Genomic DNA, 21,455 nt, shown 5'->3' on the forward strand with positions numbered 1-21,455 from the left:
GATATTCACCACCCTTTGAGTGAAGAAGTTCCTCCTCAACTCCGTTCTAAACCGCCCCCCCTTTATCTTGAGGCTGTGTCCCCTAGTCCTACTGTCCTTTCTGAGCGGGAAGAGTCTCTCCACCTCTATCCTATCCATCCCATTCATCATCTTATATGTCTCAATGAGATCTCCCCTCATTCTTCTAAACTCTAACGAGTACAAGCCTAGTTTATTCAGCCTCTCCTCATAGCTCAACCCCCTCAACTCCGGAATCAGCCTAGTAAACCTCCTCTGCACTCCCTCCAAGGCCAAAATATCCTTTGCTTCATACCATGTAGCCAATTTTGGATCAAACTTGCTACTAAATCTTGGCTCTGGTGAACTTTTAATTTCTGACTACATGGGACTTTGTCAGAAACCTTACCAAAATCCATGTAGATGACATCAAACGTGCAATCCACATCAATCCTTCTTGATATCCCCTCAAAAAAATTCAGTAAAGTTAATCAGACACAATCTTATCTTAATAAAGCCATGTTGAATGTCCATAGTTAATCCATGGCTTTCTAATTGTTGATTATACGGTCAGAATTTTTTTCAATATTTTGCCCACCACTGAAGTTAGGATAACTGGCCTGTAATTACTCAGACTATCTCTTCCTTCCATTTTAAACAACTTTGTTCACAATCTTCTAGCCCATTAACATCATGGCTGATGCCAGAGGAATTGAACAATGATGGTCAAAGCTTATGCTACTTCTTCCTTTGTTTTCCCTCACAACCTGGGATACATTTTAATCTAGACCTGATGATTTATCCACTCTCAAGGATGCTAAACACCTTAAATATTTCCTCTTTCACTATGTTGTCTGATTCAATATTTCATACCCCCCCCTTAACGATAATATGTTTTGTTCCCCTCGTTTATGAAAACAGACATAAAGAGCTGTATTTTACCAGATGAGTTGGAACCCAGCATTTGGGTTAAAAGCAAGTTCCGAACCCGCAGGACTTGGCAACTGTACCTCAGACAGCCTTCGAGTTGGGCTGCCTGCGGGCCAGACATCCGATTAAGGATGGGCCCTCAATGCTGTCAGTTCAGTCACAGGCCTGGCAACTTTGAAGCCTCAGCATTGTAGCTGGGGGAGTGGTTGCTGCTGAGGTAAGTGGGTAGACACAGAGTCAACATGAGGTGAGCAAGTGAGGCCAAGAAAGAGAGGACAGACTCCTTTGTGCAGGTGGTTGTGGCTGCAAGTATTGCCTTTCCTGCATACAGCCATTATTTGGCCTGTAGAGCTTTGCCCCACCTCCAACTGCAACTGGCACCAAAAATGTCCCAATTGGGCTTTCAATTTTGGAAATTGGCTGCTGACTTCCTTGGTGCAGGCAGCTTTTCACTTTTGTCTTGTTTTCAGTAAAATGCCTTGACAGCAGGACTGGGTCAGGAAGCCGATCCTACGCGGCTCCCTGGGATTTTACCAGCGCCCTGCCTCCTTGCTTCCTCAGGGGCTGTAAAAAATTCACCCGAAGTATTGATTAAGAACCATGCCCACATCATCTACCTCCACACACAGGTTACCTTTTTAGTCTCTAATTAGTCTTACCCATTGCTATTCATTCTTACTCCTTTTGTTCTATATATAGCGAGGGGGATTGAATATAAAAGTAGGGAGGTCTTGCTGCAGCTGTATAGGGCACTGGTGAGGCCGCAACTGGAGTACGGTGTGCAGTTTTGGTCGCCGTACTTATGCAAGGATATTTTGGCCTTGGAGGGAGTGCAGAGGAGGTTTACTAGGCTGATTCCGGAGTTGAGCTATGAGGAGAGGCTGAATAAACTAGGCTTGTACTCGTTAGAGTTTAGAAGAATGAGGGGAGATCTCATTGAGACATATAAGATGATGAATGGGATGGATAGGATAGAGGTGGAGAGGCTCTTCCCGCTCAGAAAGGACAGTAGAACTAGGGGGCACAGCCTCAAGATAAAGGGGGGGCGGTTTAGAACGGAGTTGAGGAGGAACTTCTTCACTCAAAGGGTGGTGAATCTCTGGAATTCTCTGCCCATTGAAGTGGTGGAGGCTACCTCGCTAAACATTTTTAAGACGCGGGTTGATGGGTTTTTGATAAGCGAGGGGATTAAGGGTTATGGGGAGAGGGCGGGAATGTGGAACTGAGACACGACAGATCAGCCATGATCTTATTGAATGGTGGGGCGGGCTTGAAGGGTTGGATGGCCTACTCCTGCTCCTATTTCTTATGTTCTTATATTTATGAAACATCTTTGGGTTTTCCTTGATTTTACCCACCAATATTTTTTCACGCCCTCTCTTTGCTTTTCTAGATTTTTAGAAAATTTTCTATATTATTCTTGAGTTTTTGGTGTCAGACGTTATGGGGATGGGCCAGGAAACTCAAGTGAGGCCATTTAGTGGACTTTCCGCTGGGTGCCACGGCTTCCGTGAGTCTCCAAGTGCTGGATTTCCAATACTGTCAGCTCCGTGCCAGAAATCGGTGCAGAGCTAATAATTTAATTAGAATTTTAATAGAATTTTAATCTCACTGGGGGCCCAGAACTGAAATCTCCTAGTCCATTAGAATCTCTCCCCCACAACACCCCTTACCTTCACCCTCCCTCTCCCCGCCAAAAATGTTTCACTCCAGCTGGATTTATAATAGCTCCCCGCCAACAGGGAACTGGCAGCCTGACCCCACTACTGTGAAGTAAGGGGGGTGTTAGAGATTTTTCAAACAATCAGAGATGTAAGACACTAATAACATTATTAAGTGAAATGACTTAAGATCAAACTTACAGACTAACAGGGATACTGTCTGCATAAAGACACATCTAATCACAGGAAGAAACTTAAATAAGTAAGATTTGAACAAGTATTTATGATTTAAACATGTATTTTGGATTTTAAAATGTATTTCAGATATATTTTAAAATGGTCTGTGCACTCTATCCAAAAGCAGGCTGCCCAACATGATGGATGAAGATGTAGTGAAACAAACCACATTCTGTGGAACAATGAAACCACAGAATGTGTATATTCTTATCAGCAACAAGTTAGGGACAAAGCCATAGAATGAATAGAGCTGTTCAGTTTGTACTGATAAGACAGTGCTAGTGCTTCTCAGACATGGGAATATCAACCTTCTGATTTGACTGTTGATGTAATTCAGAGTTGGTGGGAACAGAACCTTGGAACTCTATGGCTAAGCATCAGAGGTTGCATACAACAGGGGGAAGAAGCATCCAGACTCTGTGGACCAATGGAATCCCATGATGTCAGAGGGTAAAATGTAATTGGCTAAGATATATGACAACTGTTAGCAATGATTGCTTTATACTAATGATGACTGGCTCATTACTAACGGGAAGGTGGGAAAAACAAACTTGAAAATGTATAATTGTCCTATCTGATGTATTGTACCTTCAGAATGGTACTGGATACTCAGGGCCTTCTCTGTAAGAGGTGTGTCGGACTGCCCGCTGCTATATCGCCGGCAGTGTAGGCTACTGTGCATGCGCCGATCTCAGCACTGATAGATCGCGCATGCACAGTGGCCCGCTCAGCACTATGCTGCTGGCCTCTCCAGCAGGAATATGCCCCGTCCACAGGTTTTTAGAGTGATTTACGCTAGTGCAGTCTGTGATGCACAGAATATGGGAGATTCATTTTGAAAGTGCCACTGCAAAAAACAGCAGGATCTACTCCAGTTTTGACGCGAATTCGACACTTAGAATTGTTTTGGGAAACTCCCCCCTCCCCCCATTTTTATCCTTTGTCTTAACCTCCTTTATGTGCTCTTTGACATCCTAGATTTGCAAGTCCTACCCTTTTACGTATTTGTTCAGACCTCTCTTTAGTTCCTCCTCGAATGCTTCTCACTGCTCCAACATCAGTTTACCTTCAATTAGCTATTTCCAATCCACTTTTTCTACATTGTGTCTCAGCCTTGTAAAATTAGCCTTTATCCAATTTAAAACTTACTCTTATGCCTAAATTTTCCAGCCCTTCCCATTGGTGAGATCCTCTTGTTCGGCTGATGGTGACTACTCCAAATCTATCTGAATTATGATCACCACCACTAAAGGCTCACCCATTGTTACCTCTTCCATCTGCCCAGGTTCATGCTCTAAAACCAAATCCAGAACACTCTGTACAATTGTTGGGTTTGCAACATACTAGCTGGAAAATGTTCTTCTGAATGCATTTGATGAGTTCTATGCCCTCTGCACTTTTCACACAGATTCTATCATTGATAATATTAGGGTAGTTAGAATCTCATGGTAACACTGCCTTTTATTTTCTGCACTTGTCAGCAATATAGCAACATATTTGCTCCTCTCTCTCCCTCTGATTGTTTGGATGTCTATAGTATGTGCCCCACATTGTATTTGCCCCTTTTTGTACCCCTAGGTTGAACCCTTCTGGCATCAGGACAGATGTTCCTGACAGTGGGGCATCCAGAACCAGGGGTCACAGTCTGAGGATACAGGATATACCACTTAGGACTGAGGTGAGAAGTTTCTTCACTGAGAGAATGGCGAGTCTGTGGAATTCTCTACCACAGAAAGCAGTTAAGATCTAAAGGGATCAAAGGATATTGGGGGAAAGCGGGAGCAGGTCACTGAGTTGGATGATCATCCATGATTACAATGAATGGTAGAGCAGGTTCGATGGGCCTCCTCCTGCTCCTATTTTCTATGTTTCTATATCATGCCTCCTTACAGCTGTGATTATTTTTCTTCCTTTAAGATGCTTCTTAAAACTGACCTCTTTGACTAAGCTTTTTATCACCTGCTTTAATATCTCCCCACGTTGCTTGATGTCAACGTTTATTTGATAACCGTCTTGTGAACTATCTTGGGATGTTGTATAACTGCAAGTTGTTGTTGTTGTGAAGGCAAAGTGATTCTTTATTTTATGAGATTTTTCTATAGTCATCCCAACAGAAAACATTCTCATTCCAGACATATAATGGCAGCACTGAGCACGATACAAGCAGCTACAGACCAAAGTTCCCTCTATCTTCAGCCTTAGCAGAGGTTTCTTTATCACATTGCTGATATGTTTTCATTCCTGTTTCATTTTCTGTCCCCACCAGTTGTGTGCTTGGACACATTCAGTTCACATTGGGTCCTTTTCAATCTGTAAACTTCCGTCCCATTGGTCAGGATGGATTTGAACTGTGAGCCTCAAAAAGTCCAATTGCTCCATTCTGCCCCACCGAGATCATGCAATACCTGCTGTTGCCACTGGATATATAATTGGGATCTTTGTTAAATTGTCAGGACAATGAAAAACTTTGGTTCAAAAAGCAAACAAGAGTTAATGCAGTAATAACTACACAAGAGAGTTCCCAATTTCTATCACTTACTGTGTGCTGGGGAGTTTCCAGGTTTCACCCATGAAAGGTCTGCCTCTAATTTTTTGACTGTGTTGATAGTAGTGGACTCTCCAACCGATGAAATGGTTTCTCTCAATCTATGCTGTTCCCTTAATACTGAGAAAACGTGCCCCTTAACTTACTAATTCCAGGGAATACACCCCTATTTTGAACATAGGAACAGGAGTGGGCTATTAGCCCATCAAGCCTGCTGTACCATTCAATTAGATCACGCTTTTTTTGATGTATCTTCACACACGGACTGGTTTTCTCTTTGGGTAACAGTGAGGAAGTAGTGGCAGATTCCTGAGCCGATTAGCAGTCTGTTGAACCATGTTATAAACGCTCCTTCCACGGCCAATAGGTTTTGCTATGGACGCGAACCTGGAACTTCTGGTCCAGGGGTAGGGGTGTTACTCAATGTGCCACAAGTCCCTCCTATCACAATTCATCATTTGTCACCACTTCCTTGCACTACTCCTATGTTCCTTGGTGTCATTAGTATTTCTGCCCATTTCTGTCTTGAACTTCCACAGCCCTCTGGGGTAGAGAATTCCAAAGATCCACCCACTCTCTGAATAAAGAAATTTCTTCTCATCTCAGTCTTAAGCAGCCTGTGATCGCTGGTTCCAGATATTTCCAGCCAGGGAAAACACAATGTTCTCCTCAGAATCTGGGTGTCATTCTAGTAATTCTGGAATTGGCTTATGGTGTCCAGTTTTCAGGATCAGATCACAGAAGACACCTATTTTGAGTTGTATTGTCTACATTCTCTGGTCCATTCTCACCTGTTGAAGTATACACGCTGATCTTCCAAACTTTTCCTGGTGTTCTTGAACCCCTTGTTGGGAAATCTGATCAATTAGAGGGTCTGGAAAACCAACTATTGTATAGACCTGACGGAAAGAAACAACATGGAGATAAAGGAGTTATAAAATTTGAACCAAGTCCAAAGCCTTCTTCCATAATGTTTGTTTTTAAGAGTATAAATGTACTCAAGATGGAACAGTGAGTTCTGGGAGATGAAGCATATTTGACAATTTTATTACCCAGAGTTAACATCCAGAATCTCCAAATCGATATTTTCTTTTACTGGGAAGAGTCATTGTTGCACATTGAGGGTTAAATGGAGTTAGACACGAGTAGTTAGGAAACATACATAACAACTATTAACACTAAGTTGATAAGTCTTTTGATTCATATCAGATTATTAGCAATTTTTGAAAAAGATTTACTTTCATTGAAATTGAAGGGCCTCACTATCAACCAATCAGAACCAATTAGTCAAAAACTTGATAAGAAGAAAGAAAGACATGCATTTATATAGCGCCTTTCACAACCATGGGATGCCCTTATTATGTTTTGCAACCAATTAAGGACCTTAGAAATGTGATTGCTGTTGTAATCTAGGAAATATGGCAGCCAATTTGTGTACAAGTTCCCATAAACAACGAGAGAATGAGCAGATGATCTAATTTATTGATGTTGATAAATATTGATGTGGGTGCTAGGGCGAATTCTCTTGATCTTCTTCAAAATAATACCACTGGAATTTTTATATCCATCTGAGAGAAGGCAGGGTTTAGTTTTTTAACATCTCGTCGTATAGGGAGCATCTCCAATAATGTTGCACACCCTCAGCATTGCCCTGGGAGTGTCAGCCTAGATATTCTATTCGATGTTCCAGGTTGGGACTCAATCCCACAATCTGACCCAGAGGCAAGCTTGTTACCACCTTGAACACACAGTACTGACACACATCAACAATCACTCTAAATAATCTCTCTAAGGAAGTCTCTGCTACAATCTTCCAGGATATAGGGATACTCTGGCTGACTGGGTTGGGTTGGGTTATGTAATGAAGATTGTGGTGGAACTTTACATTACAGACCTACATTCAGGACCCTATTTGACAGCTAATTTCTCGAGTCAGTTTTCAACCACACTTCTCAATGCCAATACAGCTGACAAGAGATTCTTGACCTCAAGAGGTAGCAATGTAACAGTGAGCAGGCTTTACAGAGACAGCCCTTTCTTACCTGATAGCTTTCATCAGCAAAGACATTCTGCCCGGTCACTTCACTGAAGAGTGTCACAGGAAGTCCGATTTTCTGATCAGCCACTTGTTCAAAGACATTATTGGTCCTGGACAAACACAGCAACAGACTCATTGATGGTTGACACCAGTCTGCAGGCATCCTTTGAGTGATGCAAGTGTGGCAATATCACCAAACAGATTATCTGCTTATTCACACATTATTGTTTGTGGAAGCTTGCTGTGTAATATTGGCTGCCACATTTTCTACAACAGTGACTGCATTTCATTGACTGTAAAGGTCCCCTCAAGCCAGCCCCATGGTAGAGGCCACATCCTGAATCCTTGGGATAGGGGTCATTTGCAAGGTTGGGGTGGATTACTTCCAAAAGCCCACTCTCTACCACACCTCCAATCACTCCTCTGTAAGAATGAACAGCCCACAGCCATTCTACCCAAGGATCTCTCTTCTATCAACCCCAGGCACATCAGGATTGAAGAGAAAGGGAAACTTGCTTAGAGTTTTGAGCTCTAGCATTCAGAAAGGAGAGTTGACAAAGTGTCAGTGTTAAAGTGAGTGAGTCTGGGGAATTGATAATGAAAAAGTAGGAAAATGCAGATGAACTGAACAATCTGAATGTTATAGGGCGGCACGGTAGCACAGTGGTTAGCACTGCTGCTTCACAGCTCCAGGGACCTGAGTTCGATTCCTGCTTGGGTCACTGTCTGTGTGGAGTTTTCACCTTCTCCTTGTGTCTGCGTGGGTTTCCTCCCACAGTCCCACAGTGCGGGTTAGGTTAATTGGCCATGTTTAAATTGCTCCTTAGTGTCATGAGATGTATACGTTTGAGGGATTAGTGGGTAAAGTATGTAGGGATATGGGGGTAGGGCCTGGGTGGGATTGTGGTCAGTGCAGACTTGATGGGCCGAATGGCCTCTTTCTCTATTGTAGGGTTTCTATAATTTCTTGAACAGTATTTTGCATCAGTTTTCACTATAGAGGATACAAGTAACATCTCAGAAATAGCTGTACCTCAGGAAATGGAAGTGGGGGGAACTCAGGAGGAGTGATTTTGAGCAAGTTGTTGGAACTGTGGGCCCTGATGGACATCCTGCTAAAGTCTAAAAATAAGAGGCTAGTGAGATAATTTATGCATTGGTGTTAATTTTAATTTTCCAAAGTTTCCTAGATTCGGAAAAAGTTCCATTAGATTTGAAAGTAGCAAATGTAATTCCTTCATTCAAAAAGAGAGAGAAATAGGAAGTAGGAAACTACAGACCAGTTAGCTTAACTTCTGATGTAGTAAAAATGTTAGAAGCTAATATTAAAGATGTTGTAACAGGGCACTTAGATAAATTCAAGACAATCAAGTAGAATCAACGTGGTTTCCAGAAAGGTAAATCATGTTTAACCAATGTATTAGAGCTCTTTGAAGAAATATCATAAAATATGGATAAAGGAGAATCTGTGGATATATGGATGTACTGTACTTCAATTTCCAGAAGGCATTTGATAAGGAGCCATATCAAAAGTCATTGCAGAAAATAAAAGCTCATTGCACAGGGCAGGCTTGTCCAACTGAATCATATGGGGGCCACATTTCAAAACATTTCTTACTCAAGAGGCCAATGAGCAAATTTCAGAAAGCTAAAGTTGCGCACCACATTAGCCATGAATGTTTTAACAAAGTGAGTTATGAAAATAAATAATTTGCTGAGCAAAAAAATCACTAATAAAGGTGAGTATTAGAATGAAATAGAGTGTGTGTTCCTAGCTCACTTCCGTGCCCTCTCATGCATGCTGTTTCTCTCTCTCTTTCTCTCGGTCTCGTGTGCTCTCTCTCTCTCTCCCCCCGCCCCCCTGTGCGCTCTCCCACTCCTCTTTGTGCTTTCTTTCTTCCCCCTCACACACACACTCTCTCTTTCTCTCTTCTCCTTGCGTACTCTTTCTCTTGCGCTGTCTCACATGCGTTTTCTGTCTCTCTCATGCGTGCTCTGTCTCTCTCCCTCTCCCTTGCATGCACTCTCCCCCTTCTCTCTCGTGTTCTCCCCCTTCTCTCTCATGCTCTCCCCCTTCTCTCTCTCCAGGTTATCCAGACACCTCTTCCTGGTATCTTCACACCCTTGATTTATTATTGTCACATGTATTAACATGGTGAAAATTATTGTTTCTTGCTCGCTAAAGGAGGGTAGGAGAAGCTATGAGGCTGGGCTAGCACTTAATATAAAAAAGGATAGCAAGAGTTTTTATAAATATATAAAAAGGAAGAGGCTGGCTAGGGTGAACGTTGGTCCTTTAGAGGATGAGAAAGGGGAGCTAGTGGTAGGGGATGGGGATATGGCTAAGGTCTTGAATAACTTTTTTGTTTCTGTCTTCACGGAGGAGGACGTGAATAATTTGCCGGGTGTTAGCGATGGAAAGGTGGTAGGAATGGAGGGTCTTAATGACATTACTGTTACTAGAGAGGTGGTGCTCGACAGACTGGAGGGGCTGATTGTGGACAAGTCCCCAGGACTGGATGGAATGCATCCGAGGGTTCTGAAAGAAATGGCGGAGGTGATAGTGGATGCCTTGGTGGTTATTTTCCAGACGTCGCTGGATTCCGGGGAAGTGCCGGAAGATTGGAAAACGGCTAATGTTACGCCGTTGTTTAAGAAGGGTGCCAGGCAAAAGGCGGGGAATTATAGGCCGGTTAGTTTAACGTCTGTGGTAGGTAAAATGTTAGAATCCGTCATTAAGGAGGAAATTGCGAGGCATCTTGAAGGGAATTGCTTGATAGGGCGGACGCAACACGGTTTCATTAAAGGGAAGTCGTGTCTGACAAATTTACTGGAGTTCTATGAGGATGTGTCTAGGGCAGTGGATAGAGGAGAGCCGGTGGTTGTGGTCTTTCTGGATTTTCAGAAGGCGTTTGACAAGGTACCTCACAAGAGGTTATTGCAGAAGGTCAGGGGACATGGAGTTGGGGGTAGGGTGTTAGCATGGATAGAGGATTGGTTGTCAAATAGGAGGCAGAGAGTGGGGGTCAATGGGTGCTATTCGGATTGGCGGTTGGTGACTAGTGGGGTGCCCCAGGGGTCGGTGCTGGGGCCTCAGCTATTTACCATTTATATAGATGATCTGGAGGAGGGAACCGAGTGCAGGGTGTCGAAATTTGCTGGTGACACCAAGATTGGGGGAAAGGCAAATTGTGCGGAGGGTGTGGAGAGTCTGCAGAAGGATCTAGATAGGCTGGGCGAATGGGCCAGGAAATGGCAAATGGAATTTAATGTTGGCAAGTGTGAGGTGGTCCACTTTGGTAGGAAGAATGGTAGGAAGGACTATTACTTACGTGGCGAAAAACTGCAGCAGGCGACGGTGCAGAGGGACCTCGGGGTCCTTGTGCATGAGTTGCAAAAACCCAGCTTGCAGGTGCAGCAGGTGGTCAGGAAGGCGAATGGGATGCTGGCCTTCATAGCGAGGGGGATTGAATATAAAAGTAGGGAGGTCTTGCTGCAGCTGTATAGGGCATTGGTGAGGCCGCAGCTGGAGTACTGTGTGCAGTTTTGGGCGCCGCACCTGCGCAAGGATATTTTGGCCCTGGAGGGAGTGCAGAGGAGGTTTACTAGGCTGATACCGGAGTTGAGGGGATTGAGCTATGAGGAGAGGCTGAATAAACTAGGCTTGTACTCGTTAGAGTTTAGAAGAATGAGGGGAGATCTCATTGAGATGTATAAGATGATGAATGGGATGGATAGGATAGAGGTGGAGAGACTCTTCCCGCTCAAAAAAGACAGTAGGACTAGGGGGCACAGCCTCAAGATAAAGGGGAGGCGGTTTAGAACGGAGTTGAGGAGGAACTTCTTCACTCAAAGGGTGGTGAATCTCTGGAATTCTCTGTCCGTTGAAGTGGTGGAGGCTGCCTCGCTAAATATTTTTAAGAAGCGGGTTGATGGGTTCTTGATAAGAGAGGGGATTAAGGGTTATGGGGAGAGGGCGGGAAAGTGGAACTGAGCCACAACAGATCAGCCATGATCTTATTGAATGGCGGGGCAGGCTCGAAGGGCTAGATGGCCTACTCCTGCTCCTATTTCTTATGTTCTTATGTTCTTATACAGACAAAGCATACCATTCACAGAGAAGAAAACAAGACAGTATGGAATGTACGTTACAGTCATAGCTAGGGCGTAGAGAAAGATCAATTTAATGCAAGATCAGTCCATTCAAATGTCTGATGGCAGCAAGGAGGAAGATGTTCTTGAATTGGTTGGTACGTGACCTCAGGCTATTGCATCTTTTTCCCGACGGAAGAAGGTGGAAGAGAGAATGACCAGGGTGCGTGGGGTCCTTAATTATGCTGGCTGCTTTGCCGAGGCAGCGGGAAGTGTAGACAGAGTCAATGGATGGGAGGCTGGTTTGCATAATGGATTGGGCTACATTCATGACCTTTTGTAGTTCCTTGCAGTCTTAGGCAGAGCAGGAGTCATACCAAGCTGTGATACAAACAGAAAGAATGCTTTCTGTAGTGCATCTGTAAATGTTGGTGTGAGTTATAGCTGACATGCCAAATTTCCTTAGTCTTCTGAGAAAGTAGAGATGTTGATGGGCTTTCTTAATTATAGTATTGGCATGGGGGGACCAGGACAGGTTATTGGTGATCTGGACACCTAAAAACTTGAAGCTCTCGATCCTGTCTACTTTGTCCCCATTGATATAAACAGGGGTATGTTCTCCTTTATGCTTCCTGAAGTTGATAACATCCTCCTTCGTTTTGTTGACATCGAGGGAGAGATTATTGTTGCTGCACCAGTTCACCAGATTTTCTATCTCATTCCTATACTCTGTCTCATCACTGTTTGAAATCCAACCCACTACAGTGGTGTCGTCAGCAAACTTGATAATCGAATTGGAGGAAAATTGGCCACACAGTCATAGGTGTACAAGTATAGTAGGGGGCTGAGAACACAGCCTTGTGGGGCACCAGTGTTGAGGATGATCATGGAGGAGGTGTTGTTGACTATCCTTACTAATTGTGGTCTATGAGTTAGGAAATTCAGGATCCAGTCACAGAGGGAGGTGCCGAGGCCCAGGCCGCAGAGTTTGGAGATGAGTTTCGTGGGAATAATGGTGTTGAAGGCTGAGCTGTATTCAATAAATATGAGTCTGACATAGGTGTCCTTGTGTTCCATGGTTGAGTGCAGGGCCAGGAGAATGGCGTCTGCTGTGGACCTGTTGCAACGGTAGGCAAACTGTAGTGGATCCAGATAGTCCGGGAGGCTGGAATTAATTTGTGCCATGACTTGTCTTTCAGAGCACATCTTAACGATGGAAGTCAGAGCTACTGGCCGATAGTCATTAAGAATTGCTGCTTGGTTTTTCTTAGGTACCAGGATGATGGTCATCTTTTTGAAGCAGATAGAGACCTCAGATTATTGTAAAGAGGAGAGGTTGAAGATCTCTGCGAATACTCCTGCCAGTTGATCCATCTGGGCCATTTGCCTTCTGTGGGTTGCCCTTCAAGAAAACTACTTTGACATCTGCAATGGTGACTCCAAATACAGGTTCATCCAGGGCTTCCAGTGTGGAGGGCATGCTCTCGCTGACCTCTTGTTCAAAATGGGCGTAGAATGCATTGAGCTCATCAGGGAGGTGTGTGTTGAAGCTGGCGATTTTACGTGCCTTCATCTTGTAGCCTGTTATGTCTTGCAAACTTTCCCATAGTCTGCAAGGACACCTATATCAGGACTGGGACTGATGTCCTAGGGAGAGTGTTTGCTAGAGTGGTTGAGGAGGATTTAAACTAATATGCCAGGGAGATGGGAACTTATGTAAGAAGTCCAAAAAGGAGGTAATAAGGACAAAATGTGGGGAGAAGGTTCCAACTACATCAAAAACCAGGAAAAAAGTTAAAAGGAAGGAGAACACAGGTGATGTTATTAATGTAAGTGTTGGAATTCAAAAAGAAGGTACAAAAACTAGCAGAAGGGCACTTTATCCAAATGCTTGTAGCATTCAAAACAACGTAAATGAGTTGACAGCACAAATCATCGCAAATGAATATGATTTGGTGGCCATTACAGAGACATGGTTGCAGAATAGTCATAACTGGGAATTGAATATCCAGGAGTATCAAACTGTTCGGAAGGACCAACAGGAAGGTAAGAAAGGTGGTGTAGCTCTGATATTTAAGGATGATATCAGGGCGCTAGTGACAGATGATATAGGCTCTATGGAAAAAGATGTTGAATCCATTTGGGTGGAAATTAGAAATAGTAAGGAGAAAAAGTCACTGATAGGCATAGTCTATAGGCCACCAAATAATGACATAATGGTGGGGCGAGAAATAAATGAAGAAATAACTGATGCATGTAAAACTGGTACAGCAATTATCATGGGGGATTTTAATCTACAAATCAATTGGTCAAACCCCAGGTCAGTCAAGGCAGCCTTGAGCAGGAGTTCATAGAATGTATCCGCAATAGCTTCCTTGAACAGTATGTAATAGAACCAACAAGGGAGCAAGCCATCCTAGATCTGGTCCTGTGTAATGAGACTGGAATAATTAATGATCGTGCAGTTAGGGATCCTCTTGGAAGAAGCGATCACAACATGGTTGAATTTAAAATACAGATGGAGCATGAGAAAGTAAAATCCAATACCAGTGTCTTGTCCTTAAACAAAGGAGACTAAAGGGATGATGGAAGAGTTGGCTAAGGTAGAGTGGGAGCAAAATCTTTATGGTGGGACAATTGAGGAACAGTGGAGGACCTTCAAAGCAATCTTTCACTGTGCTCAGCAAAAGTATATACTAGTGATAAGGAAGGACTGTAGAAAAAGAGATATTCCGCAATGGATATCTAAGGGAATAAAGGAGGGTATCAACTTGAAAGAAAATGCACACAAAGTGGCAAAAATTAGTGGAAACCTAGAGGATTGGGAAATCTTTAAAGATCAGCAGAAAGCCACAAAAAAAAGCTATAAAGAAAGGTAAGATGGATTATGAGAGTAAACTAGCTCAGAATATAAAAACAGATAGCAAAAGTTTCTACAAATATATAAAACGAAAAAGAGTGGCAAAAGTAAACATTGGCCTTTTAGAGAATGAGAAGGGGGATGTAATAACTGGAAATGAGAAAATGGCTGAGGCATTGAACAGATATTGTGTGTCGGTTTTCACAGTGGAAGACACAAATAACATGCCAAAAATTGATGACAGGAAGGCTATGGCAGGTGAGAACCTAGAAACTATATTATCACGAAAGAGGTAGTTTTGGGCAAGTAAATGGGGCTAAAGGTAGACAAGTCTCCTGGTCCTGATGGAATGCATCCCAGGGTACTAAAAGAGATGGCGGGAGAAATAGCAAATGCACTAGTGGTAATTTACCAAAATTCGCTGGACTCTGGAGTGGTTCCCGCAGATTGGAAAACAAGAAATGTGACGCCACTGTTTAAAAAACGAGGTAGACAAAAGGCATGTAACTATAGGTGGTTAGCTTAACTTCTGTAGTAGGGAAAATGCTCGAATCTATCAAGGAAGAAATAGCGAGACATCTGGATGTAAATTGTCCCATTGGTAAGACGCAGCATGGGTTCATGAAGGGCAGATCATGTTTGACTAATCTGGTGGAATTCGTTGAGAACGTTACATGTGCAGTGGGCACTGGGGAATCTGTGGATGTGACGTATCTGGATTTCCAGAAGGCATTTGACAAGGTGCTGTACCAAAGGCTGCTACATAAGATAAAGGTGCACAGTGTTACAGGTAATGTATTAGCATGGAGGTTAATTAACAAAAAGCAAAGATTGGGGGTAAATTGGTGTTTTTCTGGTTGGCGATCAGTGACTAGTGGTGTGCTTCAGGGATCTGTGTTGGGACCGCAATTGTTTACGATTTACATACATGATTTGGAGTTGGGGACCAAGTGTAGTGTGTCAAAATTCGCAGATGACACTAAGATGGGTGGAAAAGCAAAGTGTGCAGAGGATGCTGAAAGTTGCAAAGGGATATAGATAGTCTAAGTGAGTGGGCGAGGGTCTGGCAAATGGAGTACAATGTTGTAAATGTGAGGTCATCCATTTTGGTACGAATAACAGCAAAATGGACCATTATTTAAATGGTAAAAAATTCCAAATGCCACTGTGCAGAGGAACCTGGGTGTCCTTGTGCAGGAATCTCAAGGAGTTGGTTTGCAGGTGCAGCAGGTAATTAAGAAGGCAAATGGAATTTTGTCCTTCATTGCTAGAGAGATGGAGTTTATAAACAGCGAGATTACATTGCAGATGTATAAGGTGCTGGTGAGGCCACACCTGAAGTACTGTGTACAGTTTTGTTCTCCTTACTTGAGAAAGGATATACTGGCATTGGAGAGGGTGCAGAGGAGATTCACTAGGTTGATTCCGGAGTTGAGAGGGTTGGCTTATGAAAAGAGACCGAGTAGCCTGGGACTATACTCATTGGAATTCAGAAGAACGAGGGGAGATCTTACAGAAATATATAAGATTATGAAGGGAATAGATGAGATAGAAGCAGGAAGTTGTTTTCACTGGTGGGTGAAACTAGAACTAGGGGGCATAGCCTCAAAATAAGGGGAAGCAGATTTAGGACTGAGTTGATGAGGAATTTCTTCACACAAAGGGTTGTGAATCTGTGGAATTCCCTGCCCAGAGAAGCAGTTGAGGCTACCTCATTGAATGTTTTTAAGGCAAAGATAGATACATTTTTGGACAGTAAAGGAATTAAGGGTTATGGTAAGCGGGCAGGTAAGTGGAGCTGAGTCTACAAAAAGATCAGCCATGATCTTATTGAATGGCGGAGCAGACTCGAGGGGCCAGATGGTCTATTCCTGCTCCTAGTTCTTATATCCTTATAGTCAATGGGAATCGGTGTGGCTAGCCTAGGACTCTAACTTGGTCTGGTATGTCTTTTGGCATCTTTGATGGATCTCCTTAGATCATATCTGGCTTTCTTGTACAGGTCAGGGTTGCCTGACTTGAACGCCTCAGATCTGGACTTCAGCAAGCAGTGGATATACCTGTTCATCCATGGCCTTGCTTCTGGCCCTACTCCCTGAGCCCTGCACTCTGACACTTCTGCTCCCTGGGCCTTGCTCCTGGCCCTGGGCTCCCTGGGCCCTGAACCCACTCTTGGAGGTGTTTGCTGCTTGTCCAATCACTGATTGTTTCTCTCCCACATATGCTGCAGGCTTACTCAGGAGCCTATCAGCAGCAAACATGGGAAAGTAATGACCTGTGATTGGAGGAGCAGCTCTATGCTGATTATTCCATTCAAGCGCACCCATTTGACCAGCTTTAGGGGCCACATAAAGGGGCTATATGGGGCCCTAGGGCTGCATGTTACACAAGCCTGTTTTAATATCTCCACATAAGGACCACAGGGATACAATACACCTGCTACTTACCATTTTACTGTCAGTTGAATGTAGAATAGCAACTGGCCACTGGTTTTGCAGATATGGCAAGTCCGAGTGCCTCTGCCTAGGCAAGGGCCACATCTGAGTACAATGACACTGATGTTACCAGAGCAAACTCAATTCCTTCTCCAAACTCTTTGAAAATCATGTTCTTGTCCAGCGGTCTCCAAACTTTTCAGTACGAGGGCCACATCGTATATTTTACACATTTTTGCGGGCCAAAGAAAAAAATTAGTTTTATAAATTAATGAATAAATTTGCATTTTCGTGGGCTGGATGTGGCCCGCTGTGGACCAGATGTGGCCCACAGGCCATAATTTGGAGACCCCTGTTTTTATCTATTAAGCAAGCTGTGCTGCATTTATACACAGTACTTGATATGTTTTTGGGCCACTAGAACCCTAGAATCCCTACAGTGCAGAAAGAGGCCATTTGGCCCATTCAGTCTAGACCAGCTCTCCAAAGGAGCACCCATCCAGACCTTCCCCTCTGCCATATCCCTGTAACTCCATGCATTTACCATAGTTAATCCAACTAAGTAACACATCATGGGACAGTAAGGGGCATTTTATCATGGCTAGTCCACCTAATCTGCACATCTTTAGACTGTGGGAGAAAACCATAGCACCCACAGGAAACCCACACAGACACAGGGAGAATGTGCAAACTCCACACAGACAGTCGCCCAAGGCTGGAATTGAACCCAGGTCCCTGGTATTATGCTAACTACTGTGCCACCTTTTATTAGGCCCTGTTCATTTCCTGGGGATAAATTTTGGAAGAACCAACAGCAAATGGCCAGCAACAATTGCACAAAATCCAACTGTTAAAGTTAAATGTTGACATGCCCTTGACAGACTACGGCACTAGCGAAGCCTGGCACACAGAGGCAGATTCATGATGTTATGCACAGAGATTGTTTGGCCCATCATGTGGATATATTGACTATTACAAAGAGCTAACCAGCTAGTCCCAATCTCCTGCCATTTCTCCTTTACCCTTCTTATACATTGTTTTAGAAATACTGGAACAGGAGTAGACCACTCAGTCACTTGAGCTTACTCACCATTCAGTCAGATCATTGATCTGTATCTTAATCCCATTTACCGATTAAAGTTTGGTCACCCTTAGCACCTTTTGTTCAGTTGACCTTCAGAAATCTCTGCTTTTTGGAGCAGACAGTCGCAGATTTTCACTGTTATTTGGGTGATGTTATGTTTCCTGACCTCTATCCTAGCCCCAGTTTTAAGATCTTATCCTGGCTAGCTCTCAGCCATTGCTCGAGTGCAAGCCCAGAGCAGTGTGGTTGGATGAGTTGCTCAACCGTGAGTGCCATTGTACACATGTCCTGTTTCCTCTCCCCAAGGTCATGGAGAAGTATTCTCCACAGATCTGAATGGATTATGATAATGTGTGAGACAGGGACCCTGCTTCTCTCTAAGTCAGAGATGCTGCAGCCAATTGTACCATGCCCTTATGCCAACCCTACCCACCCTGTCAATCAATTGACGAATCCACACTGCTAACCACCTTCACAAAATTATTCCTTTGTTTAGTTGGTCAGAAAGCAAGGGTTGAATGAAATTCTTTGCAGCACTGTTTTTAATTATATAGTAACTTGAGACCACAATAAAGGTAGTCAAGTGTACTGTTTAAAAAACTTCTTTATGTAAATAAGTAACAATGTTTAATAATAACAGTAACTCAGCAGAATAGTAATAGCTATGAAAACAGAAGCACTTGCAGAACACTCTCTTGCAGACTGAAAAGCCTGCCAAACCTGCACGTGCTCAGAATCCTCTAGCGAGGCCAGTAAAACAATTAGAGAAAAGCTTATAAGAACACAATGTACACAAGATAACACTAACAATTTACCTTTTCATTCCTCTCCCTCCACATTGGATGCACCTTTTATTTCCATGTACTATCCCTCGACTCCCACATGACAGACATTTTAGCTGCATTTAAAATAAAACACTTGTATTTGACATCAAAAGAATTTGTATCCAGGTTACCCAGAGAATGGATGTAGCTCCAATACACTCCCACTCAGCAAAGGAATTCTTTCCCACCCAGCACAGCAGAGTACAGGCCCCAGCCCGTATTCTACCTCTGCTGCAGATGGATGGGGGAAAGGCAGGTTGTGAGGGCAGGGTGGAGAGTGGGGCTGGGGTGTTAATATTGGCCATTTTCACCTAACCACCCATCAGGAAACTGAAACCAAAGAGTTGAAGTCAGTGTAGAGTAATACTGAACGGGGTGTAAAACCAACAGCCCACCTAACCCTGAAAGTGCCCTGTCTGGAGAATTTCATTAAAATGACCCCCATGATGCAGGAATTTGACTGAATTTATCACACAAACCAGTTGAAAGCAAGAGTATACTCAGCAGTGCACTAAGAATGTCCAAAATTCATCCTATTTTAAAGCTGCACACTTTTTTCTCTCCCCCAATTCCTCCTGCGTGGGTTTCCTCCGGTTTCAGTGTTGGCAGCTTCCATTGCCAATCATAGTGCAACTGAGTGTCTTGCTAGCCACCTGAGTGTGTGTTAAGGGTTAACAGCTGCAGGACTGGAGTCACATGTAGTCCAGACCAGGTAATGATGGGAGGTTTGATTCCCTAAAGGACATTAATGAACAAGGTGGGTCTTCATGACCATTCAACATCCTCAGTCTTTCACTGACACATTCTGCAGAATTATTGAAGTGATTTTAAATTCCCAAACTGTGACAATAAGATTGGAACTTCTGTGCTGACTGGATTATTAGCTCAAATCTTTGTCCAGTCCAGTAATCACTGTACTATAAGATAGAGGACTTGTCTTGGACTATATCAGTAGCCTGGACAAGCCAATAACACAAGACTCATTACCTACACAAATGCAGAAATTCATTTCCCAGTGAGGGGCTGAGATATGAAATATTCCAGATTGAGTTAATCTGAGTTGGAGTTTTCCCCACCCCATCTTGACCTACAGAAGGTGTGGGTGTATGGAATGATAGGGTAATCTCCAAGGAACCCTACCCTTCATTGTCATCCATCAGCTTGACAGGTAAACTGTAAGGTGCTGGCACAGGTGGAACTGTAGCCTGATCCCAGAGTTAGCACCTTCAGATGTGAAAGGGAGGAAAAGAGGAAAGGATTTTGAGAATACTTAGTCTTATCGCATTGGCATGCTACAGGTAAATAACTGTAAGTTGTAAAAATTAAACTATAAAGTCCATGACTCACCTTTCCCTTCCCGCTGCAATGTGAACACCGGTATTTCCCTCTGCCCTTGCATTTGTGGCAACGCTGAAACAGAACACAATGAATCAAATGAACCTGATCTCACAGAGAGCCAATCTCCACCAACCCAACTTTACTCTCATTCCTTAAACAGTCAGTTCTCCAATACAGGGTGGATGAGAACAGGGCAGACTGGACTAGAACAAGAGACTGAAAAGTTTTGTGAAATGTTGGATTATATAGTCTATCATAATATGCAATATATCAGACAGGATTCACTACGGTAAAGACATCATTATCAGAGATGGAGAAATTTGAATATGATAGAAGACAGCCAAATACATCAAGATAGGATAGGATAGATTCCAACAGGCTGGAGTTAGGTTATGCTAGATTAGATTAAAATGGGGCAAGCTACAGCACTTATACTGGATATAGGATTAGACAGGATTAGGATACAACAGGTTGGGAGAAGAACATCCTGAGTGTAAGAGTGTAAGATTCAGCCAAAAAAAATTCTAAGTCCCCAATTTGCAGGAAAATGGGAGTAACTCCTGCTGGGCATCAGAGTACCCTAGCATAATTCACTCTGAAAATCAGAGGGTAGGACCTATTCCTGCCTGAGAGGCTGGCAGCATAGCGCTGAGTGGGCATCTGCACATATGCCAATCTGTCAGCATATAGATCAGTACATGCAAAGTGGCCCCTCATTGCTGGCCTCCTGATCAATAGCCAGCCCTGCAACCCCTCATGGCAAAGCCCCCCATCCTGATCGCTGGCCTCCTAGACATCACCAGGCAAGCCCCAATGTACACCCGCCCCACCTGGCTAGCCCCAGTCACTCAATTCCCTACCTGCTCCCAACAATCACAAACCTCTACCCCCGATGGCCTGTCCCAATCACCGGCCTCCCTCCCTCTGCCAGCAATTTAAGTGCAGAGTGGTCACCCCCTACCCCCATCGATTGCCCCAATAGGCCCCACCCACAATAGACTCCACCCCCATAGACCCCATCTCCTCTGGCTCTGCCCCAGGTTAGCACTGCCCAAGGAGCACCCTCCTTACTCCTGGGGGAGGGGGGCTTCTGTTCACTCCAGTGGGGTTGGCCATCTGTTCCCCATTAGTGGGGAGCAATTGTAAACCCTGCTGGAGTGAACCACTCCTGGTGGGGTGGGGGGAGATGCTGGCGGACCCAGAGACTTTAGTCTAGAAATTGTGATTTCCATATTGAAGCAGCTCCATGTCAGTTTCTGGGGTGCAGCTGATTACTCTGGAAACCTTGGGCTGGGAGACTCGCAGAGGCCTTGGTGCCCAGCGGAAAGCCCGTGAAACAGCCCCCACTGATATCTCCTGGCCCATTGTGCTGCTGGAGCAGTGTAGCGGGCTGGGAGAATTCCCCCCCCCCTTC

The 21,455-nt window shown here is 43.9% G+C and overlaps 1 protein-coding gene across 4 annotated transcripts in view; it reads right to left on the minus strand.

Annotated features, from left to right (window-relative positions):
* LOC145339984 (protein SSUH2 homolog) overlaps positions 1–21,455 on the minus strand; it is a 47,699-nt gene that overhangs the window by 6,178 nt on the left and 20,066 nt on the right. Inside the window, exons 7-12 of one of the 4 annotated variants that reach the window (XM_080184455.1) lie at positions 20,051–20,113; positions 18,695–18,777; positions 16,808–16,900; positions 7,413–7,518; positions 6,162–6,269; positions 407–464 (exon numbers count right to left, since the gene is read on the minus strand). In XM_080184455.1, coding sequence (XP_080040581.1) covers positions 407–464; positions 6,162–6,269; positions 7,413–7,518; positions 16,808–16,900; positions 18,695–18,777; positions 20,051–20,113 — 511 coding nt within the window. Of the gene's footprint in view, positions 1–406; positions 465–2,621; positions 5,243–6,161; positions 6,270–7,412; positions 7,519–16,807; positions 16,901–18,694; positions 18,778–20,050; positions 20,114–21,455 lie in introns of those variants that run through there. The other 3 variants (XM_080184456.1, XM_080184454.1, XM_080184457.1) reach the window with 3 other exon arrangements.

Source organism: Carcharhinus amblyrhynchos, chromosome 3, assembly GCF_965287045.1.
Source record: "Carcharhinus amblyrhynchos chromosome 3, sCarAmb.v2.hapA, whole genome shotgun sequence".
NCBI lineage: Eukaryota > Metazoa > Chordata > Chondrichthyes > Carcharhiniformes > Carcharhinidae > Carcharhinus > Carcharhinus amblyrhynchos.